Source organism: Anoplopoma fimbria, chromosome 11, assembly GCF_027596085.1.
Source record: "Anoplopoma fimbria isolate UVic2021 breed Golden Eagle Sablefish chromosome 11, Afim_UVic_2022, whole genome shotgun sequence".
NCBI lineage: Eukaryota > Metazoa > Chordata > Actinopteri > Perciformes > Anoplopomatidae > Anoplopoma > Anoplopoma fimbria.
The window spans coordinates 13,526,297-13,550,950 of record NC_072459.1 but is presented as its reverse complement, the minus strand read 5'-3'; the positions used below and the strand labels follow the sequence as shown (position 1 = coordinate 13,550,950).

General features: G+C 41.9%; 1 protein-coding gene across 1 annotated transcript; it reads left to right on the top strand.

The window, feature by feature from the left end:
• The first annotated feature begins 563 nt into the window (after nucleotides 1-563).
• trip10a (thyroid hormone receptor interactor 10a) lies at nucleotides 564-17,885 on the top strand. The gene is given in 17 exon segments (XM_054606907.1): nucleotides 564-808; nucleotides 5,751-5,866; nucleotides 6,363-6,419; nucleotides 6,881-7,028; nucleotides 9,061-9,123; nucleotides 9,581-9,685; nucleotides 9,793-9,921; nucleotides 10,467-10,508; nucleotides 10,510-10,611; nucleotides 10,725-10,913; nucleotides 13,544-13,708; nucleotides 13,974-13,997; nucleotides 14,663-14,772; nucleotides 15,027-15,159; nucleotides 15,343-15,431; nucleotides 15,522-15,655; nucleotides 15,993-17,885. Coding segments are annotated over 17 exon segments (1,782 nt in total). The 5' UTR covers nucleotides 564-784; the 3' UTR covers nucleotides 16,145-17,885.
• The last annotated feature ends 6,769 nt before the right edge of the window (nucleotides 17,886-24,654 follow it).

Below are 24,654 nucleotides of genomic sequence, written 5' to 3'. Positions count from 1 at the left end.
ACGTGAGATTGTTAAAAAATATATTTAAAATTAGCATCCATTCAAAAATCCTTTAAAAATAGTTATTTAATAAATATTCAATAAAATATAAGTGTAAGTTCATAAACTGAATTTAATGCAACAATGCAATCGTCAGTGTTGCCAGTTTAATAAATCAGACACTGATGGCAGAGCGCTTAGTATTACATCTTTTTTTCAACCAAAAATGCTTTGCGCTGGTGAGGGGGTACTTGGCTAAAAAAGTATTTCACAGGGGGAACATCACTGAAAAAAGGTTGAGAACCACTGTGTTAGAGCATCAGTTTTTGAAGATGATGATGAATTGTAAGATGCTGTGTCAGGACAGCACAAAGCTCCTTGAGCTCAATGCCTTGCTCAAGGACACCTTAAAAACCAGGACAAAGTAAAAAACTAAATCAAAACAATCTGTCAGGATGCAGCACGGTCCTCTGGGAAGAGTCGCCTGTGGTTCAGTGCACTGCCCCTTTAAGACTTAGGATTTGGGAGTGACGCGTTTATGAAAGCTAGTTTATCCCTCTTTCCCTTCGCTATGAAAAATATTTAGTAAAACTAGAACAACGACACCCAGCCCTGTTTAATTAGCCAATTATGATGCTGGTTTACATTATTTGTTGAGCTGATCTGAACCGGACTGCGTCTTGGTTCCGACTTATTTATCACCTCGGGATTGTACTCGGCCAGGGCCGTCCTCCGAGCTGCGGGATAACTTTGGAGAAGTTCTTTGTATTCGGGATAGGCGGACAGCTTGGCCGACAAGCTGAACATGGACTGGGGCACAGAGCTTTGGGTGAGTCCGTCATCTGGCTTGCTTTGGTGGTAACAGTGGTCGAGATGGCAAACAATGAGACCTCTAAGTTTGAGTTCGCAGAGAAAGTCTCTTGCTGGATGAGGAATAGTTCCCAAGAAGTGGTGAAACGCTGCAAAATATGTGCATGCATGAACGCGGCTTCGTTTTCGGACAGTTTTCTGCAGCGTTTAGTAGTTAAAACAGCGTGTGGGTTATCTGAAGCCCACCATCAACACGTTGCTCTGGTGGAAAGTCAGACAGTTAGTCTCTGATCCACGTTTGCACATGGATGTGGATGTCTGGCTTTTGTTTGGGTCTTTTTTTTTTTTTTTTTTTTTTTTAAACTTACTCAACAGTGTTTTTATTAAGGGATATCTGCAGTGCACGAGGCAAACAGCTGTGAAGTTGCTTGAATTCAAAACTATGTATTGCAATGTAAATAAAAAAAGTCTGTTTCTGCCTAATTTCAGACATAAATTACCTTCAGCTAATCATATATGGACTAAATCAAAAGCAGCTTGAACAAGTCCAATTTGTAGTTATCATATGTCCTGTATGACTGAGTATCTTCATGCATTCAGGCCACTCTTGTAATGTTAGCTTTGAATTTTAATGCCAGAGTGAAAATTGAGTCAGAATGCTACTTATTCTGCATATTTCAGTGTGCTGAGGTGGGTTGTACCCAGTGGGATGGCTCACTGTTTACAGTCTGGCACTCCTTTGCTTCCATGGAGATGAAATCAGATGCTGTCATTTGCCTTGACAACAAGATGAAGTGCCTCGTGTGTCCACCTGAGCAGCATGATTATTTATTCAACAAACCGTGTGCTGATTTCAGGAGATCTTGATTTTTAGGGTGTGATTTGTTGGATCAAGTGCTTATTTCAATAGATTCTTTAGGACCTATGTTTTTATTGGGCTGACCGATATAGCGATTTAAAAAAACGAGTGCTTCAGGTGGTAATTTTTGAAGATGAGGGCTGTTTTCTAGGTCAAAACAAATCTGGGTGCTGCAGTCTGTAAAAAAGGAAACTGTGAGCCATTTCCTGCTAACAGTGACACTATCCAGAATCTAAACAAACCCTGTTGAAAGTCCCACCATATAACATATTACTTCGATGAGTGTACTATGGCAATGAAGCCACACATTTGAAAACATTCCCACTGGCACATTCTGAGGGAACCTGAACATGTAAAATGGAGCATTGCAAAGATGGGAGGTTGTGACCTCATTACAGAGTCTCCCCCTAGGCCTCTTCCCCTGTCCCTTTTTCCATCCTACATTCTGCTGGTGCAACAGTCTAATTAGTTTTGCCCTACTTTGATTGAGTCAGAGAAACATCCGTACCCCGGTAATAATCAGAGTCTCTGTCTTGGTATGGGAGGATTTCCTGTTCATTGCATCAAGTTTTTTCACTGCAGCAGTCTCCACACAAAAGCCAGTACCCTTATTTTTCAGGCAATACAAAATACATATTATTCGATCCAACTTTTTTTTTTTTTTAGGTTTATCTGGCTGTAGCCTCGCCTGTATGGTTAGACAAAGCCCTGCCGGCATAATTGTGTTAATGTTTGTTGGGAGAGTCATCCCTTGGGTCAAGTCAGCTCAATGGCATCTGTCCCCTGATTGTCGTTAATCCAAAGGCTATTTTAAGGCACTAGTTTGCAGAGAGCAAGATCAGTGTCTAAGCATTGGCTGTGATGGTGAGTGCTACCAGGCCAATCCTGGGAACCACAATGGCAGTTCTGGTCGGGCCAGGCCCCGAATATTTAGAAGACGGGGTGACTCAGGGCTGAAACATTCACCCAAGCCTTGTAGGTCGGTGACTTTCAGGGTGACTCCTTTTGAAGTTATGTGGTGTTCACTGGATTCCAGCGTTCAGTCTGGTATTACTGGAAAGGTTGGAAGATGGAGTATAAAGGACACATTGGATGCTACTAAAAAATATTACCTCTTTCCATATCTGTACATAGGATTTAGACAATGAAATAGGATGTTGACCAGAAACATGACATTGGCTGTTCAATCAAAAGCATGACCATTTGAAAGTTGTCAGTAGGTTCCTACACAACCCGTCTATGATTTATAAATAAAATGTGGTAAGTACAAACCCTGTCTATGGGGACGTAAAGATATTTTTCACTCCGGCTTTGGATGGTTATAAATCGCAGCAGATGTGACAGTCACTGATGTTTGATGAGATAATGATTATGTCCTTGAAAGCTTTGTGTTTGTAAGACAGTTTAATGAGGTTGGCTTTTCTCTAATTGGAGCACTCGTGTTTTGAATGAAGCAGTCACAGTTCATTTATAGAGATTATCATTTGCTTCTTTTTCTGCCATTTCTAAAAAAGCACATAGTTATGGGTTCATCCGAGACTCAAGTGATTAGTTGATTTAATTGACAGATCTGTAAAACTGAATTCTTCCACAAATAATCACACAAAGCACCGCTATGAGTTATGCTCATAAGTTTCGTGGAAATAAGTCATTCAGCATTAAAATTATTAAGTTTGTATCAGTAGGTCCAGAAGATTTTTATTTTTTTGTAATATTTGTTGTGCTTCAACCATTTTTCATAGTTTACATTTGTGAAAAAACTTTTGTTTTTGTGTCTCTTCAGCCGACTTACTTTCCCCAAAATATCTGTTTATAACAGCTATGATGATGATTCAACGTTATGATCCTTATCTGGTATGAGTGCCTCATAATAACCATTAAATGATGGCAAACCATTAAAGAATGGCAAACCGTTAAAGGAGGCAAACCATTCAAGGACAGCAGGACATTTTGTCTTAACGCAGAAGTTGTTTACCATCACGTTCTCATTCCAACTTGTCACATACTAATGCTATTTTTAGACCCCTTGGCCTCATACAGACGTCAAAGGGTGCCTTGTGCATCTGTATCAGAAGCTGAGGGATGTGACAAAGCGTTGCTATTTGACGCCCCTGAAATGAGAACGGGCTGTCTCTACTGTCTAGCATATCTTACCTGAATCTGGATAGTTTGATCAACTGTATAAGATATGCATTGTGCAGCAGCTGTGTTGTACATGGAAGTATTAATATTTGAATGGGACCCAGTTCTGGCAGATACTCAGAGTGGGATCACATGAAGTGGGAGACAAAACACTGGTTTGGAGAGCTCCTAACTTACACAGACGGTCCACCAACAACAGCTTGCCTAACAATTTCAGACCTCCCCATCAATCTCCACAGTAGTTGGTGACCTTTTTGCACACTCAGCAGTCTTGAAACCGAATATGCAAGTAATACATGTATGTATGCAAAGGACCTGTATCAAGAGATGAGTGCAGTTTATAGCTTTCCATCTTGCTATCATACACGTTCCATAATAAGATTCATAAACGCCTCTTTGTCATGCAGTTAACTAGCTATAATCAACTACTCAAAACATTCAAATGTTTCAGATCTTTCCCAGTTAACCTGGTGTTGTGCTGTCCAGCCTGGGCCACTATTTCAATGCTATTTAAAAACTTTCACTTACTTACTCCTCAACAATTCAATTGTATTTCAGTCTTGTTTTGATCTGCCTTTCCTGCTAGGTTATTTTCTGTGTGTTAGGCATATTTGCCTTTTCCCCACTAAGGAATGTAATCATAGATGGGAGCATGCGACCATATGGGATTTTTTTTATCACGAATCGCAATAAATAACACTTGATTGTAGTGAACTTCCATGATCGAGATAATTGTGAATATCATTTTGTGACAAACTTAAAAAAGCTATTCGCAATTCTTTTGCGACATAATGCAGACAATGTAGACTTCTGCTCTGTTGACGTGGTGAGGTTGGACTGAATGAAGACAACTACTGCTCGTGTTTAAATCATTGTAACAAGTATTCTGCATTTGAACAAAGCAGTGCCCTAAAACACTGCCATTTGGTTATCTAACTACTATTCTTTTCTCTCGCAAGTCAAATTATTTTTCACATCTAAGAAAAAAAATCTGTAGTTGTAAATTGGCTTTATTGACTATCATTACTATCATTACTTCTGCTCCATTGTAAATTACTTATAATTAAACCCCTGCCTATTGGTTAGATGTTATTTTAGTGATGGATTGCAGACCTCTCTCTTAACCTGTAACTGTGTTCTGTGATTAAGCAAGAGGTTGTCTCGTTCATTTGGGTTTTGCCTTTTGTTTTACCAGAAGGGCAGGAAGGGCAAAGAAGAGCAAGGCCCAACTTGTCAGGAATCCCCTTTCAACATGCCCCCCTCCTCAACACCAAAGACGGCAGCAGAGAAAGCTTGGGGGTATTGTGTAGAGTGAGAGAACATTGGTGAAGATATCATCTCTCACACTTAACGGACTTGTCTAAACTTGAAGGTGTCATAAAGTGCATTACCCAATAAGTAACCAAAGAGGAAGAGAAACACAATGTACCTCCCTTATACTGTACAATTTGAAAAGGAAGAGTCAGCAATATCAGTAGCACTGTGCTAAAGGGAGTTTATGAATTTGAAACCAGTCATGAAATGGGTAAAAAAGCTACATTAACTCTGCATAGCTCATTTGATGTAATTCATAGTATGTCACATTGCTCTCAGGATATGTATCAGAACTGCACCTAATTGTTCCTGCCTGTCACTCTTGTCGTGACCCCGCATGTCCTTCATCTGTCCTCTCGCTTTAAAAACATGGGTTCCGTATGATTTAAAGCTAGGAAGAAGTTTAGAGATCATTGCCAAGATTTTTGTGCACGAGTGGAGAGAGTTTGCGGAATCCAACATGTGGGAACAAACGCCAGCATGTTCAGTTTATTGCCTCCATTAAATTTTCTTTTAGATGACCTTAAACTCAACCAGAGGAACGTCCCAGTTATTACACAGAAGTTAACACATGTTCCATATCCCGACCGACAGAGTTTTGGCTTTATGTCTTTTCCTTATTTGTCTCTTGTGCTTCGTTCTCCAGGACCAATGTGACATCATTGAGAAGCACACACAGTCTGGCCTGGAGCTGGTGGAGAAGTATGTGAAATTTGTAAAGGAGAGGACAGAGATTGAACAAAACTACGCCAAACAACTGAGGTAGGCCTCGCTCCTGGCGCTGCCCCCCCCCTGTGCTTTCTGCCTCAAATTATTTGTGAGTGCATGGGTGAATGTTGAAAGGCTGTTTATGAAATGTTTGTGCGGTCTTGTGACTACTTTGGTACAGAATCTAACTTGTCTGTGAAACACTGGCCTCATTCTCCAGCTACAGCGTGCTCCCTCTCCCGGTTGTCTCCCGGTCTCCAGGCCCACATCTGCTTTAGTGCTGAGCTTTGCTGGAGAGGAGAGGAAGTGGGAGCAGACTGGCACATGGTAGACAGGATGTGGTCAGAGAGAGAGAAAGAGAGAGTAAAAGAAGGAAGAAAAGCTATTTTAATGTGTTCATAGAGGCCTGCTGTTTTTGATTCAGCTGTACAAAGCTGCCAGTGGTTGCATAAGAATAGTTTCACTGAGTGAGCTTTCCCATCTTTTTCCCATTGAGAATGTGTCAAGTGTTTGTTTTCCCATTCCTTTGATTCACTTTCGCTGTTCGCAGGAACCTTTCAAAGAAATATAACCTGAAACGAAGCGGCAAAGATGAACCAGATTGCAGGTAATCCATTGCAAAGCATATCTTCAAATAAAATGTATAGATGCTTGAAGATTGTTGAGGTTATTACTTTTTCTTTAAGGAATTACATTTAGCTGTGAGACAATGTTGACAAAAATTGTGCTTAGTGGGTTGATTTGGATTCACACGAATGACCCTCGGCCCTAAGAGCTTGTTAAGCTCTCAATGAGGGAACTAACAAATGACAACGGAACTGACATGCAAATAATATCACGTTTCAAAGGGTTAGGAATCCCCTTGTCATTAGTGTCGTTCATGCTGTAGTGTGGGGCTGCTGTTTGAGCCATTTAAATTCCCCTAGAAGGAAGCAGGAATAAGGAAGTTATGAGCTTCTCATTATAATTTGGCCCACTGCTGACTTCTCTTTGTATCATCTTATCAGTTGTCCAATCACTGTGTTTTAATTTCTCCACCCTTTCCTCTCTTCTCCTCTTAAATGGTAGGTTTTCCAGCTATCAGTCTTTTTTGGAAGTGCTGAATGAGATGAACGACTACGCGGGGCAGCGAGAGCTAATTGCTGAGAACATGATGATGAACATTTGCATTGATCTCACCAAGTACCTGCAAGAGCTCAAGCAAGAACGAAAGACGGTGAGCCGACCAGGACTGCATCGTGTCAGGATGGTTGAAGTCCATCTTTGCAGCTGCGAGTATAACAATGAATTGTATTATGTTGTCAGACTTAAAATGGTGTGTTAGGGACTAAATATTAAGTTTACATTTTTTTCCCCACGGCCCCGTTGTTAACCCTCTAATACATGTATATATGTATGTATTTATATATATTTATATATATAAGTGTATATATATTGTGAACACCGTTGGTCTAGGAAACAAATGCTCATCACAATATCCTGGAGCCCAATGTGACTTTAACAAATGTCTTATTTTGTCTCAATAACAGCTCAAAACCCAATAATATTAAATTTACTATAATGTAAAACCAAAATTACATTACATTACATTACATTACAGTCATTTAGCAGACGCTTTTATCCAAAGCGACTTACAGGAAGTGTATTCAACATAGGTATTCAAGAGAACTACTGGTCACCAGAAGTCATAATTGCATCTCCTTTCTTAAACAAGCATCTTAAAGCATAAGCCAGAGCAAAAGTATAGTGCAGAGGCAAATTACTACGAAAACAATAATTGCAACAGACTAATACGAATATAATAAGTGCCACAAACTACTACGAATAGGATAAGTGCAGTAAACAAATACGAATTCAATAAGTGCAGCGAACTGATACGAATACAGTAAGTGCAACAACTAATACGAAAGCAATAATAATGCATGCACCAACTATTCCGTTTTTTGCCCTTATTCCGAAAAAGGCAATATTCCTAATAATTCCCGTTTACATGCAGTCATGCATATTCTGATTTGCATAAAACGGCCTCATCAAACTATTTTTGGCTTTGGTTGACAGGGGTCGATGCCCTAACATGTCGTTGATCACGTCAAAATATGGAAAAGTTGAACGAACACGTACTCCCTCTTTCTTTCCTTCAACCACTTTCTTTAGAAGGTCAAATTTGCACATATCTAGAAACCTATTGATATCAAAGTCCTTTATAATTCTCAAAAGTAGATTTGTTTCTCTTTCAAACCAGAAGTGTGGGCTTTTCTTTTTGGCATGCATCTCCACTCCAGTTTTCTAAACTATTGGCAGGATGGTTTGTGTACAACGCACAGAGCTGGTCGTAAACATGAAAGAGTCTGTGTATAACAGTGTGCCGTAAAAATCCCCATTGCGATATATATTCTGAAGGGCTGTATACATGTCCAAAGAATGCTCCTGAAACCTGATTAAAGCTGTAAATCCCACGTCTTAATCGGAAAATGTTACATTGGGAATAACAAAATATGATGTTAACATGAGTCATATCAAATTTGGAATATTGTCATATTCAGAACTATAGTGGAATAGGAGTGTGAACGTAAATGTGGTACATGTTTTTGCTTAAAAAAGGCTTAAATGAAGCACTTCAGTAGCTCACCTGAAAACAGTAGCGAGGGCTTCCTGGGCTAATTAAGTTCGACCACTTTAATGATCAATTATCAAAATAGTTTCCTATCAAATATCTGTTGATTATGATTATGATTAATCCACCAATCGTTGAGTGTATTTACTAGTATGTACCTGCAGCATTAAGTTCAACAGCAGGCTGAGAACATGCCAAAAGAGATTTTCAGTAGGAGTCTACAGCACACACAGCTGAGGAGGAGTTTACTGTAAAGGGTGGGAGGAGAACAGAGAGATTTTAAGGAGGTGTGGAGATGTGGAGATCTCACTGTTGTGGCAGGAAGGAAGTCTTGCTTAGTGTCTCCAGGGGGAGGCATGGTCGGAGCGGTGGTGTGCCATTTCTGTGTGAGGAATGCATTGGCTCCGTCCCGTTGGATTGCAAAACACTGCAGACGTGTACAGGCTCTCAGTGCAGACGTGATGTCTCAAGCAGACACACTGGTATTTGTTTTCTTGCCTGCTATGTTATGCTGCTCTAGGAGGTCATTGTTTATTCAATGTCTGCCCCTGCACATGGCTGTTTCTCTCTCTCTCTCTGTCATCTGACCCGCCTCCCCTCTTCTCACTCGGCCTATTTTTATGAATGTCTGCAGTATCTCATGGAGGCCAAGAGGGCCCAGCAGAGTTTGGAGAGCACCTACAAGCAGCTGGACAGTGTAAGTCTGGACAGAGAATTTTCATTTTTCATGAAAAGGCATCCATCCTTCCTGACGTTCCATGATTAAAAAAAAATGTATTGTGATAATAGAAGCTGTTAGATATATATTTTAGAGTCCCTTTTGTTCGATACGAGCAAAAAATGTAGGCAAATTGTTGCACGTTCAATGTGGCAGGTCATGTGGGTATATTTGTCTATAGTAAAAACAGATGGACAGAATGGAAAGCAGTTCCCAGTTTTAGACTCCTATCATCAATCAAAGATCTTATCCAAAAACGTATGATGGGAGATGTTCTCTCCCTTAACTGTTTATTTGGAAAGACACTGAAAAATGCTTTGCTCCAAATAATAAAACCTCCTAATATTTCATTCAGGCAATAGCCTCATTTAGCTGATTGAACTGAACATGGTCTTTCTCTGTTTCACTCTGTTTGTCTTCTCTTTCTGCACAACAGAGTAAAAAGCGCTTTGAAAGGGAGTGGAGAGAAGCAGAGCGCACAGCACAGTATGCCGAGAAGACTGATCAGGACATCAATGCCACAAAGGCGGACGTTGAAAAAGTAACACATGGGAAATGAAACTGTTCATTTTAAGGCCAGTTTACCATAATAATCAAAAGTAGAATCAGATCCACTCGCTCACCTGTTTGCTGTCTGTGTGGTTCCAGGCCAAACAGCAGGCCCATTTGAGATCACACGTAGCGGAGGAGTGTAAGAACGACTACGCTGCTCAGCTCCAGAAGTACAACAAGGAGCAGAGCCAGTTCTATTTTAATGACATGCCACTCATTTTCAATGTAAGTGAATTACATACAGCAACTTGTGACTGTTACTTCAACATATGGTACAGTAATAACTGCTCTTTGTTTGCTAAAATATAGATTCACTTTTTTTGGAACATAAAACTTGACATTTACATGTTAAGATATGAACAACAACATAAATAAAAGGTGCACTCAAATATTTACTAAAAAAACAGCAAAGAACTCCTTAGATAAATCAATTTCAAATGATTTAGTTCTGGCTTTTAAGCTTTCATTACATTACATTACATTACATTACAGTCATTTAGCAGACGCTTTTATCCAAAGCGACTTACAGTCAGTAGTATATTACATATCATTCACCCATTCACACACTGATGACAGGCTACCATGCAAGGTGCCACCATCAGACTCTAACTAACATTCATCAGAGCATTAACAAATATATTTTTATAATCATAAATAATAAACTTCTTGCATGATATTGTGAGGCACATTGCAATATGGACTATGAGTTGTGTATTGTATCAGTCCTAATGGCGTCTGTGTTTAAGCATCTGTTGCTGTGTGTTTACTAGAAATTGCAGGACCTGGATGAGAGGAGTACGGAAGTTGGCGCAAGGCTACATCTTGTTCTCAGACACAGAGAAGCATGTGATGCCCATCATTGGCAAGTGCCTGGAAGGCATTACGAAAGCTGGCACTAACGTTAATGAGAGAAATGTGAGTTGGTCGCAAAACCAAATGCTAAACCGATGCAGCCAATCTGTTTTAACTGTGCATCTGTTTTGAAAATAACTCTTGATTGCTCTTATCCATAACTGCATCTAACGCAGGACTCCATGGTTGTAATAGAGCAGAACAAGTCCGGCTTTGAACGTCCTGGAGATGTGGAGTTTGAGGACTACAGTCAGGGCATCAACCGAGCCTCTTCTGACAGTAGCCTGGGCACGCCTAAGGGTCCCATGGAACTTTTAGGAAGGAACAGGAACAAAAACTTTTGGCTTTTCAGCAAAAAGAGTAAGGTAGGACATTGCACATAGGGCTGATATATCCTAATGACTAGGCCTCTCACTAGAAGAGACGTTTTATATTATTGCATTGTGGTAATGAATGAACTAGCAATCCTCTCCATCAATGATCAACGACAGCAGACTTGAAAAAATCTGCTGGTGGGCAGTCAGTCAGTTTAGTGGGTGACTCCTTCCACGTCAATGTTTAGTGTTTGGGCCAAACGAAGGAGCCAGGAGATCCCCTCTGCATAGAGCACACATGATAGACCTGTGCTTGTGGCACACACACACACACACACACACACACACACACACACACACACACACACACACACACACACACACACACACACACACACACACACACACACACACACACACACACACACACCGACACCTCTAGAACCGGACCTTTGCATGACTCTGCCTTTGACTGTGAGTGCATAAACCTTGCCCCCTCCTCCCCCGCCTACACTCCCTCCCTCCTTCTGCAGCGTGGTTTCCAATGGGTGAACTGGCAGTCAGCATTCTGCTGTGCTTGTGCTTTCATCAGCACGGGGCCCAAACAACATTGCATTTTCCTCTACAGGCATCCACAAACACACTGCTTCTATTATACTGCCCAGGACCTAGCATTATGTCTCTCTACACAATAAGATCTTTGTATCAACAATCGGGATGACACCAGGTTTGCCAGGTCAAGTAAAATTGTATCAGGTCCACACACACACACACACACACACACACACACACACACACACACACACACACACACACACACACACACACACACACACACACACACACACACACACACACGTATTTGGTCTCGAGAGTCTATTTGGGTCAAGAGAGCCTCACTACATCACAAATCATGGATCTTATCTCAAAGGAGCACTTTAGCTGGGGTCCAAAGTTGAGCTGGTGATAGCTGACCCCCCCCCCTCCTGCATCAGCACTAAATGAGCCCCTCTTTCTTCCCTGCAGTGTTTGCTTGTTCAGCGCCTCTCTTTTTCTCTCTGCATGTCTTATACAGGCTGTGCTCGGCTGTGCGCTCGTCCTGTTCTGTGTATGTGTGTGGCACACTGCTCTGTGTCACCAGTCATGCTCTCCCAATTAGGGCCTGTAGAGCAGTATGAATAGGAGGCTGACTTTATTGGCTTGAGGGAGCTTTTGGTTTATGTTTGGCCCCTAAACATCCCCACTTTTAGCTGCTCTCCTGTACTTAGACTCCCATAACTCTCAAGAAAAGTAGCACATACCCAGTAGATGTTCACATAATGATAGTGCTGTCCTTCCAGCACTCAGTATTTACACAAGGGACCTTGTTAAAGGGCTGTTTTAGACATTCACTATTGAAGACCTGAAGACATCAGCCTCCTGTGTAATTTAGCTAATAGATCCCCCCCCACACACACACACACACCTTTTCCACATAGACATGCTGTACAGCTGACACTGATGCATGTTTTCAACTTAACCCCTTTCTAAGAGGTCATACAGGGTCATCAAGCCCTGAACAACCCATATGCACAAATGCCACTGTGGTAGTTAAGCAGGCTATTTTTAACAACTGCACTGATATATGAATTGGTATTTTATCTATGTAGGTCAGACTGAAAGGATAGCACAGGTTGAGCTGTCAACATGCATTTTTGCACAGAATCCTAATGACTGAGTTGGCTAATTTGGCTTAAAGTATGTTTTTTCTTTATAAAATGGGTCTCATTCTCACAGTTTTAGCAATTATTTATTTTCATTTATTGACTTGATTTTCACTGTAGACACACAGGGACGCTGCGACATAAAATACCCAAACTCTGAGAATGGTTCTATAGAAAAATATTAATATTCTTATTATAAACTTGCAGATTAGAGCATAGCAAACACATGACATAATAAGCAGTCAGTATGTAGATAAGCCCAGTTGTATCCATTTGGGGAGTACAAATCCCAAGTAGGAAAATGAGAAATTTTACAGTAATAACAATTTGGTCAATATTTTAAATTTTCATCTTCGTTGTCTACTCCAAGAAAGTAGTAATGTGATGGCTTTTTAAATAAGTTGTAAGGTTGTTTCTTTGCAGTGTCACCACATCTCTATAATAAGGCCGGGGAGTAAAATATCCTCGTAAGCTCATATTATATCATCATATTATTTTACCCATCATAGGTCGGATAAAACTATGAAAAAAGTTAACAATTTCTTTTAGCACTTGAAATTCGTCCTGTCCCAGTTCCTCTCTGAGGCTCAGCACCCTTCATCCTGGCTCCAGTTTGACTGCAGGTGTTGGTCAGCTGTGGCTCTGGTGTGGGAGCTCTGATATTTTGCTTGCTGTCTTGCTTTTGTATTATTATTTTTTGTTTAACCAGTGTGTTGTTGAGAGCCAAAGACACAGAAGTGTGCTTTCATGCTCTCTGGTCTTGTGTGCTGGGTTTGCGCCTGTGTTGTCTTCCTGGCTTTGTGGTGTGCTTTAAGTTGTTGATGGTGTCTTTTTCTTTCCCCTTGTCACCTTGTTGTCTTTGTCTTCCCCGTTTCCCCCTCCTTTTCTATCCCTCCATCCCCCTCTCCCCAATCCTGTACACCGCCTGCATACCTCATGCTTGGGTGCTGGTACCTCGGGTCTCGCCCCCATCCTCAGCTCTCTCCCTCCACGCTCCCACCCTTCTCGACACCCCCCGCCCCTTCGCCCGCTAACGGACCCCCTTCCCCAAAGTTTGGCCGGGACCCCCTGTCGTACTGTTTGAAGGAGATCAATAAGACAGTCAAACCCAGAATCTCTTCCTTCCGGACACTCAGGAGATCGGTGAGTCATTAGAAGAGACAGTCTGGGTTTCAGGAGACCTCCACTCATCGGGGCTCACACATCATCCTGTGTCCCATGTCCCGTGTCCCCCCCCCCCGTGCAAGAGTGGCTGAATCCCTTAGATGACAATTAACATTTTCAACACTTTAACACGTAGCATAGATCTCACATGGGGTCCTTTGCCATTGCTATATTTTGAGTGTTGAAAAGTAAGAACCACATTTAAAGATATTTTCTGTACACATACTGGTTGTCTTTCCCTCAGAAGTTTACTCCAGCGAGGATCACGGTAATATGAACAACAAAGCTGATGTGGGGGTCTCAGTTGTGTGACACATTCAAATGGCCACCTTTCCATTACAACAAATCATGTGATTGTACTCATTTTCCCTTCACAAAACTGCAGGAAACTGCATTAGTTTCTGTGTTGAAACAACCAGATATGCACCATGATCATGTTAAGTGGCAAAAGGCCTGTCTTTTTGAGTTTGTATTGAAGAGGTGGCCATCTGGTGGTGGAGTAATGGAGGAATTTTTGGTAGCAGAAGGGGACACCAATTTTGAAGTGGCCTTAATTGTCTCTAAACTTTCTTGGGTCACCTTTTCTATCCAAGATTTCATGTCTTGAACTTGTAGTTTAAAATCTGTCAATATGATATTATTGTGCGCTATATTATCATGTTTTCCCGTTGGGTGGTGGTTTTGGGTTCAGCTCAGTTTTGTACATGAGCTGGCTTTACATCAAGGTGCCTTACAGACGTGTTACTAGGAGATTTGAAAATAATATTGTGCCGCTTCATCATTTCCGCCTGAGCTGAACTCAAACCGCAAGCTTTGTGTTCCTCCTTAAGGTGTTTGTTTGGTTTTTTTCCCCATGGTTACTATCATGTATGAAACAGTTCACTGTGACGCTAAGTCTAGTATTAACACGCCTCTTCGTGTGAACTCTTGCAGCCTACGGTGACAGAGGACTTCGCCCATCTTCCCCCAGAGCAGCGCAGGAAGAAGTTACAACAGAAACTAGACGAAATTTGCAGAGAGCTGCAAAAGGAAGTAGATCAGAGGTGTGTGCGTTTCTGTGTATCTGTGGGTATCCTTCTGCGTATTAAGAACCATCGCTGTTAGAACTCCTCTGGTGAGGAGTGTGGCTATAATATTCATGCCGCGCACATCAGTGTGTATAACTCTGTGACGTCTGTGTGAGTGTTTGAATTGTTTACCCTGAGCTCTGCAGGGAACCAATTGCTACTGAAAGTCAACCCCCTCCCCCCTCTTCCTCCCTTGTTGCTCTCTCTCTCTCTCCCTCTCCTCTCTTCAGTGAGGCCCTGGGGAAAATGAAAGATGTTTATGAGAAAAATCCTCAAATGGGAGACCCTGCTAGTCTGGCATCACAAATCAGCCAGACGTCGCAGAATATTGAGCGGCTCAGAGGAGAGCTCAACAAGTATGAGGTAATCCGGACCTCTGTTGTTTATTCATATTACGAGGTCATCATTTACCATTATGACGTGAGCCCATTGTGGCATATTGGGCTATACAAACAAACATGACTTGATATATTGACCATTAAATGCATCCCAATAAACAGTATTTCATATATTTTCCCTCCTTTTCATTTTGCCTCTCTTGTGTAGACTTGGCTGGCTGAGGCAGGAGGTCGAGGGGAGACTTTGCGCTATAAAGCTCACACATTCAACAACAATGGAGCTCACGATGTACTCAGGTAACGCTGAATTCTGCTCACGGACGGGTGTGTTTGGCACAATGATGCGCTGTCTGCTCTGCACAGGAAACATATGTTTTTCCTCTCCAGCCCTGATGGAGCTCACTCCGATGAAAGCACTCCAGATCCCTCCCAGGCCATCTACGCGGAATTTGATGATGACTTTGAGGACGAGGAAATAACTACTCCGATTGGGAAATGCACAGCCATGTACAGCTTCCCTGGTATGTCACAGGCTGTTTTAGCGGACTAGGACGTGTGCAAAGAGTGTCCTTTTATTCAAATTTCTTGAAGAAAAGAGATCAGTTTCCTCTGAACTGCAGCTAGCGCTTTGGAAATCAGTGGCCTTTGTGAATGCACATATTATTTTCCTCTGATCAGGAAGTATTACCTTTTGTTCTGTAAATATAATCGTTCTGACATTTCTCAAACTCACATAAGTGAGCTAGGTCACAACCATATCATGAGTCAAAGGTTTTTTTTTTCTGTGATCTTGCATCGTTTCGTATGCATAAACTAGTACAGGAATATTTGCAAGCATCTGGTTCATCTGTCTTCCAGGCGCCAGTGAAGGGACCATCACTATGCAGGAAGGGGAGATTCTGGCCGTGGTAGAGGAGGACAAAGGGGACGGCTGGACCCGTGTCCGTAGGAACAATGGGGATGAAGGCTACATACCTACATCTTATGTCACCATCAACCTGAACAAATGACAGATGTATGAGGAACAAGAGAAGATGAAATGGTCACTTCACCAGACTGTATGCAGTTCTTCCCATGGGACCAATCATAAGGAAGCCACAGCACTATGGGCGGGACCACTGGTGTATGCAGAAGGAGATCCAAATAAGGTGCTTTGATTTCATGAAAGAGGTGCCCCACATGGGCAGAGGAATGGTGCTGACATTGTGTTCCTCATGGCTTACATTACATTATTGTAATACCAGTTACCTAAGCCACCTAAACCACAAGGTTATTTTACTTTTGGATATCAGGTCACAGTCATTTTTTTATTTTGGTTTAACAATGTTGCATGGATCTTATGCACCATCGGCGTATGAGTGTCGGCCTCTGTCCTACAGCCTGATAAGGCATTAGCTTCTAAATGTGAGAGGAACAACAAGAGAAGGAGGAGGACGATGAGTGCTGCGGCCATCTCTACACTGAGTGATCATAGCAGTAAAACCTAGGAGGAAGTTGCCTCACATGTTTACCTTTTTTCAGTTAAAAGCGGACCTGCAGTTCTCATTCGTTCCGGCAAACCACTTTCGAGCTTCACTAGTTCTTGTGAAGATGTATGACACTGTCACTTTGCTCATGGTTGGACCTGAGTGTCCCCGGGGCATGAGTGAGGTTTTGGGGGGGAGAATGCTTCACTCTTGGGTTTTAGCAATTTGTGAGACAAAACGTGTCGAGGGCTCTCCCATCATGGTAAATCACATGCACACAACCGTACAAACACTCTAATGTTCAGACAATCACAGCCATATCAAAGTCCATTTTCAATCTATTGCAGTAACGGGAATATAGCGCTTTTTTTCTAATAGTTACAACTTGAAAATTGTGCTTAAAATAATTTATTTCAAATATATGTTCTATGAATACAATTTTCCGGTTTACAAGTTGTATTTTGTATTAAGGATGTTCTCACATAGTTTCTTTCCCCCTTGCACACTTAGTGGACAGTCTGTAGCCACAAAAGGGAGTAAATAATGCACACATAAAATGTGCTACATTAAGACTATTGTATTTATGTAATAAATAATATATATATATATTTTAGCTATCACAACACCACTTTTGTCTTATTAGCTTTTTTTTTAACCATTCAAATAAAGATTGTAACATTTTGAGAGAAAAGTAAAAGTCTCTAATTATGTTGCTAAAAATGTCTCACGATCGACCCACATCCTGTTTTTTATGTTGTTAACTAGCGATAAGCAATAACTGCTTGTGTCTTTTGTGCCTTTCTGGATAAAAGCATAGTGTATATACCATTTTCATAAGACATTTTGTTTTCTTAATAAATGCAAAAGCACATTTCAAAGTTGGGAGTGGTTATGTTGGTAATTTAAAATTATATTTTCTCAATAGATTTTGTAAATTCGAGCTCTATAAAGTAGTGACACCTATTGTAGAGTTTGTCCGCTGGAATAATTTCTTTAAAACATTTTCTGCTCACCAGGACAGTTTAGTCTAAACTTGTGAACATGCATCACTTTTAATGGAAGCTTGAAACTGTGGAACTTCAATTTGTGGTTTCAGAGTGATGAAAATGTGGCCCCATGTAATAGGAAATGAGTCAGTGGGTGGATAGAACATTTAAGGTTTTGCAGGTCAAATAAGGTTTCCTGTATATTCTGCTTTTACACTAATGAATTAATAAATTTCACATTGAAGATCTGTATTTTTCAAATAATCTCTGTGACATCAGATGTTTGATGCATTTCTGTCTTATTTATAGTTCCATTACACAATCGAGGGGTCAGACTAAGAGCGATTCACAAAACCCCAATGAATCGGACGATGCAAGGTTGTGGTACCTCGCCCGGAATAGGGAAACCGGGGCACCCTCCTGGAGCCAGACCCGGTAGGGGAGCTCGCCGGCGAGCATCTGGTGGCCGGGCCTTGGCACATGGGGCCCGGCCGGGCCCAGCCCGAAAAAGCTACATCGTGCCGCCACCTTGTGGGCCCACCACCCACAGGGATAGGCATTGGGGTCGGGTGCAATGTGAGCTGGGCGGCAGGCTGGGGCGGGAACCTGGGCGTGCTGACCCCCGGCATCACAGACTAGCTCTAGGGACGTGGAATGTCACCTCTCTGGCGGGGAAGGAACCAGAGCTGGTGCGGGAGGTGGAGCGCTACCAACTAGATATAGTTGGGCTCACCTCCACGCATAGCACCGGTTCTGGAACCAAACTCCTGGAGAGGGGCTGGACTTTTTCCTTTTCCGGAGTTGCCCAGGGTGAGAGGCGCCGGGCGGGTGTGGGGATACTCACAAGCCCCCGGCTGAGCGCCGCTGTTCTGGAGTTCTCCCCGGAGAGTTTCCGGTTTGGGGACCTCAGAATCACATCCCTGCTTTTTGCAGATGATGTGGTTCTGTTGGCTTCTTCAGAACGTGACCTTCAGCATGCACTGGGGCGGTTCACAGCCGAGTGTGAAGCGGACGGGATGAGAGTCAGTACCTCCAAGTCTGAGGCCATGGTTCTCTTCCGGAAAACGGTGGATTGCACCCTCTGGGTTGGGAGTGAGTCACTGCCCCAAGCGAGGGAGTTCAAGTATCTCGGGATCTTATTCACGAGTGAGGGTAAAATGGAGCGGGAGATGGACAGGCGGTTCGGTGCAGCGTCAGCAGTGATGCGGGCGTTGTACCGGACCGTTTTGGTGAAGAAGGAGCTGAGCCGTAAGGCAAAGCTCTCGATTTACCAGTCCATCTACGTTCCAACCCTCACCCATGGTCATGAGCTTTGGGTAGTGACCGAAAGAATGAGATCGCGAATACAAGCGGCCGAAATGAGCTTCCTTCATAGGGTGGCTGGGCTCAGCCTTAGAGATAGGGTGAGGAGCTCAGACATCCGGAGGGAGCTCGGAGTAGAGCCGCTGCTCCTTCGCGTCGAAAGGGGCCAGCTGAGGTGGCTCGGGCATCTGATCAGGATGCCCCCTGGACGCCTCCCTTTAGAGGTTTTCCAGGCACGTCCAACTGGTAAGAGGCCCCGGGGTAGACCCAGAACACGCTGGAGAGATTATATATCTCGTCTGGCCTGGGAACGCCTCGGGGTTCCCCAGGAGGAGCTGGAAAGTGTTGCTGGGGAGAAGGACGTCTGGAGGACCCTCCTTAGCTTGCTGACCCGGCCCCGGATAAGCGGAAGGAAATGGATGGATGGATGAATCGAGCATGTTCACAGAAGCTGGCAGATTTCTTTTGTGTTTTTTTTTTTTTTTTTTTCTAAAAGGCTTTTCCTCCGTACAGTTTTAGATGTTCTAATCGCCCAGGAAACCACAATGTTTTACCGCCTAGCACAAGACTGCCGAGCACGTCCACACCCACACATTCTTCTTAAATTTAAAAATTGCATTCACACGTTCTGTTAGTAGCAAAAGCTGTCATGATTTTAAGGGTTTATAGCAACAACCCATATCCAAAACATTTCTCACAGCTTAACACATTTCACAGCTGAATTTCAAAATATCACCAGTGAGCTGAGGGCTGTAACAAAATCAATACTTGTATTTTTAAAGTCTTAAAAATATCTCAGAAACATGTGGCTGTTGCTAAAGAATCACACAGTATAAGAAGAGGAAGCTGCACAGCTAGTAACTCTTCATTTTTAATTAATCAGTGTTTTGTCAATGAGGTTGATCAATTTAAATGGCATTGCAGTAAACAATGTGTTGTTTCCTTTTCTTAAGCCTGCCATTGTTTCTGTGGAGAAATTGTTGTGATGACTTCTCCCAACAGCTTTATCTAATAAAATGAGCAACAGAGCATAACTATTTCAGGGGGTCCAGAATTAATTGCTATTCCTGTTACAATTATCTGATCAGAGTAGATGCAGGTCATTCTCACTAGGTGGCACTGTTGCATCATTTCAGTGTGCTGCGGCTCTGCATAATCATGTGTTCCATATAGGCCATGCATTTGCATACCTGATTAAATTGCACTGGCTTCAAAACCCTACTGTTTATAATGACTAATTAAATAACCCCAAATTGGCACGCGCCCCACTTTCATACTCACCTTATTCACAAGAGTAGACGAGTGAAGAGAAAGACAATGGCTGTGAACTTGGTCTAAAACACGGTTTCAACTGAATTATTCTGTCATATTTCCAATGGAGGACAAAGGTGGGGCTCTGCTCAGCTAAAGGGGCATCCTTTAGTGCTGTGGCATTGACTGACTGGTCAAATGACTGAGGAGTCAGATCATCATTTGTATGCAAAGCCTTTAGTCTCAAGATGCGTTAAAGGTCAGCGTTTCATTGAGGCTACTGGACCCAGCCAACATCCTGCGTTGGCCTACAGCTGGGAGACAAAACTGCATCCTGGCAACTGAAGCTCAGTCTGGTGGGGACATTAAAGGTGAAATCCACACTTTATAGCATATATTAGAGAATAAAAACAGCTGCTGCAGAACCTACTGTGGGAAGCTGCATGTTGCACTCCTGGAACATCATGACTTGGGCCTTGATAGAAAAGACAACATGCCTGGAGGTTTGAACCCACACTGAGAGGTACAACAGCAGTTTTTGTGAGTCATTAGATTTACCCTTTTAAAACAGACAACGGATATTGGGTTACTTCACCTCGGCTGTCACAGAATACCATAGTTGTAATTAACTTCTATTATCTCTCCTCTGACGAAAAGGATTAGACTGAGCTGCTTTAATGGTTTGGAACTTACATCCTGCTGAAACTTTTGGAAAGATCATTTGGCAAGAGGATGTAGGTACCATGGTTGTACAAGATGGCTTTAACAAGATATCATCTCTATTACTGTATCTCATGTCTTTTCCCCTACTCTTATATTGGATAAGATTTTTAATATGGTCACTCTATATAATCTTTGTTTCACTAATCAGTTTGCTTTTTCCTGGGGAAGAAAAATATACAGAATATACATTAACTTGTGCACTTAAAACAAGCCACTTTACTTTTTTAGTCAAAAAGAGTCAATAATGACAAAATATTTAAAACATTAATGGATATGCTTGCTTGTTTTTTAGATTTAAAAAAAAGAAAAACATTCTCTATATAAAAGGTTGTGCGTGGTTTCGCTATAGAGATGTGAAGCTGTGAGACTCTTCAGTGAGAGCGTGTGATGTTATGAGGTTGCTGGTGGATTCACTGAGCCCTTTGTAAATGCCTCCAGCACCAAAGATTAAACCTCGACGTTGGATCTCAGAGGTTGTTGATGTGCGTGTGGTGGTTAGGTATGTGATTTTATTCTAGTGGAATTGTATATAGCTAACGGTGCTCACCTTCCACTCGACTGACCTCATTTCAAGGCTCTTCAAGTTATTATGACTGATCTACTAATGAGCAACAGCCTGATGATCATTAGCAATCCTTTTAGGTCAGTTGGATATTATGGTATTATTGGCATTCAAACTGTACTATAAACCACAAGCTTCTGGCAAGACTTGAGTATCTGTGTTCTGTGTCAGTCTCCATGAGAGTGTTAGTTATGTATTATACCTATTTTATTATGGTGGTGCAGCTGTTACAAAATAAGCGATTATTTCTCTACCTACTGCACCACAGGTGATTAAAGATTTAAGAGCTCGATCTTCCAGCAGTTGCTGCGGGAAAAGAAAGAGAGACGGAGGAAAACCTTTAAGCTTTTCAGCAGCTCTCTGTGGTCTAATAGTATATAATCTCACTATACCATTAAACCATTCGAAAAGACAATTTACAAGATTAGTAGGACAATCACTTGATAATGAATATATCAAATTCAGAGTTTGTGATATGTAGAATAACACTCATGAATAAACAACCGACTTTTGCAACTGCCTTGTGATGTGTTTTAATGTTAGTTTCTGGTGGATTTATAAATAAAAGTCCCTCAGATTAATCACTGCCTCATGTTCATTCCTGCGGCTCAGCTTGAGGCCAATTTTGAGTCTGTTTACTACTTCTGTCTTCTCGCAGCCATTCTGCTGAAGCTTGTTATCACCACATTGGTGGCATTCTGCATTTGTGAATCCAAAGAGCCTGTGATAAGCTCCACCAATCAAACCTATTATATTACCATCATCAAGCCTGTATTGAGCTCCAGCGGAGCCAGGAGTAATGCAACACTGCCAGATACTTCGCTGTCAGCTTCATCTCTCAGAGTAAATCCTGTATACCCAGTAAATAATGATCAATGTATTACTGAGTCGTCCAATTCTCTAACTGTGACTACACCAACCCCGAATCTAATCAAATGTTCACGTTAAAGTCAAATTTAACAAATCCCAAAAGAGGCAATTAAGCATTACATTTACATCAGCCGGCTGCAGGCCTTTGCAGCAACAATCCCCTGCTTGGTTCATATTTGGCTTCACAGGCAAGACAGGCAGATGTGAAATTTGAAGGGAAACAAATGCCTTTGTCCTTAGTGAATCACAAAATTGCAAGAAAACAAATGGAAATGCACCTGTTTTCGTTTTCAAGACGGAAGTTCTCTGACTTTATTTCTGGAACCTGGATGTTGTGAAAATGTCCAAAAATCTGTTTAGGATTAGACAAGAGTGCCATAAAAAGAAGAAGAAAGCAGAAGCACTAGTTTCAGGCATCTATTTCAAACAAAGTACTTTTATACATCAGGTTAAAATAGTCATGCTTTTAGCTCAAAGTTAGATGTGGTTGGACTTGGGTCTGGGTTTTATGTGGTTAAGGTTGGGGCAGAGACTTCTTTCTCTGCCGGCCACAACAATGTAATTGAACATAATTGCTGGTTCTTGACACAGGACAAAAGAGATAACAAGGTTCTTAATACTTGTTTTGGTTAACTCTAGTTAGGTAATATCTTTATAGTAGAATTAAATAAAGAGGTGGACCACCGGAGGTTCTCATGATATAGCATAAGTAACAGTAGTCTATTCAAAAAAGATTTTTAGCTTGAGTTCAGATGTCGTGTAACTTAGAAATGAGCTTAAAAACGTTTTTTAGAGATTAATATCCTTCACAATTGTCAGCAGTATTAATAGTGGTCATCCAGATATCTATTGCCAAACCCATTCCAGCCCACTCCCACCCACACTAATTCTTGGTCCCTCTGGGTGTTCTGCTCAGTAATGTATTTGCTGATATCCTCAGCGATCGCCAGGGTGTCAATAGGTTCTAAAAAGGGTTGCCAGGTTGTAAGAAAGGTCTTTAGGGGAAATCTCTCAGGGTGAACCCTAATCCTCTCAAGCCTAAATCACTGCAGTATCTTCTGAATCCATCTATTATGAGTAGGAGGGGAGAGATGTGTCCATGTAAGGAGAATACGCCTCCTAGCAGGCAGAGAGGTGAATGCAACAACTTGTTATGTGGCTGAAAAGGACAGTGAGGGGTCCACTGCTTTATCTAAGAACCCATTAACTGTATCCAAGGGTGCAGGCTGAAAAGGGTAAACGTCAGTGGGTTATTCTTTGCATCTGGGGCATGCATCGCTTCTGTCAGGGTATACTTTGGCTGGTCTTGAGTTGGTGAAATGGGCTCTGTGTGAAATCTTCCACAGTAGTAGACTGTGCCCTGCCCATATATGGGAGGTGTGTACAAGGTCTATTATATGTCCCCGCTGCTCATCTGACATGGTAATACAGAGGTCTTGGTCCCAGATGTCCCACAAGGAGTTTAAACATCATAGATGATTGGAGTTAGACCCTTTAGCCTCATCTATTGAGCGATAGAAAAGAGGTGCGGTTGGGAAATTAGGGGAATTTATTTTACACAAAGTGCCTTATCTGGAAGCGGTGGAGTTTTCTTATTCAGTCTTTCAAATCCCTCTTGATCTTATTATTAGTTTACTTCAATATGCGTCACATAGCATCCTCTCAGATAAGGGCTGGGAATTAGTGAGTCCACCCAGGTGTCATGTTTCCGTCACTGCCGATTGGAGCTGGAGCCGTATAAATAACCTTGACTACTGCAAAGTAATTTATCCTCGGAAAGAATGCTGATAGTAACCTTTCCCACTGAAGACAGATGTAAGTCGGTGTTAGTGGGTCCTTTTGTCCAGTGAGAAAGGGGCTTAACAGTCAGCAGACCTTTGTTTGACCAGGTCCGGAAAACTGATTTAAATTATTATTTTTTTCAATTAATTTCAGTTATGAGCGACTTATTTCATTTAGAGACGTAATTGGGAACCACTGATGTAAGACTTTCCATCCGGGCCAACTGGGACTGTTTGTGTGGTGTGCTAAAGTGCTCCAAAAACAAATTTGCTGATGTTACAGGCCTAATAGTATTGGTGGATATTTGGCAATACCAACTTTCTTCAGACTTGGGAGGACTGTTCTATTGATACATGCTCATTTAGGACTCCATAGAAATGAGTTCATCAGTTCATCATTTGCAGAAAAAAAGAATTCACTAATGAATATTGGAACTTTTTGGAAGCCGTACAGAAACTGGGGTAGCACCACACTTTTTATGAATAGCACATCCCGATAGAGAGAGGGGGAGGGAGGACTGTCAAAAGATAGTTGTTGACTTTTCACATGTGAGCACTGAAGACTGCAAAATTCAATTA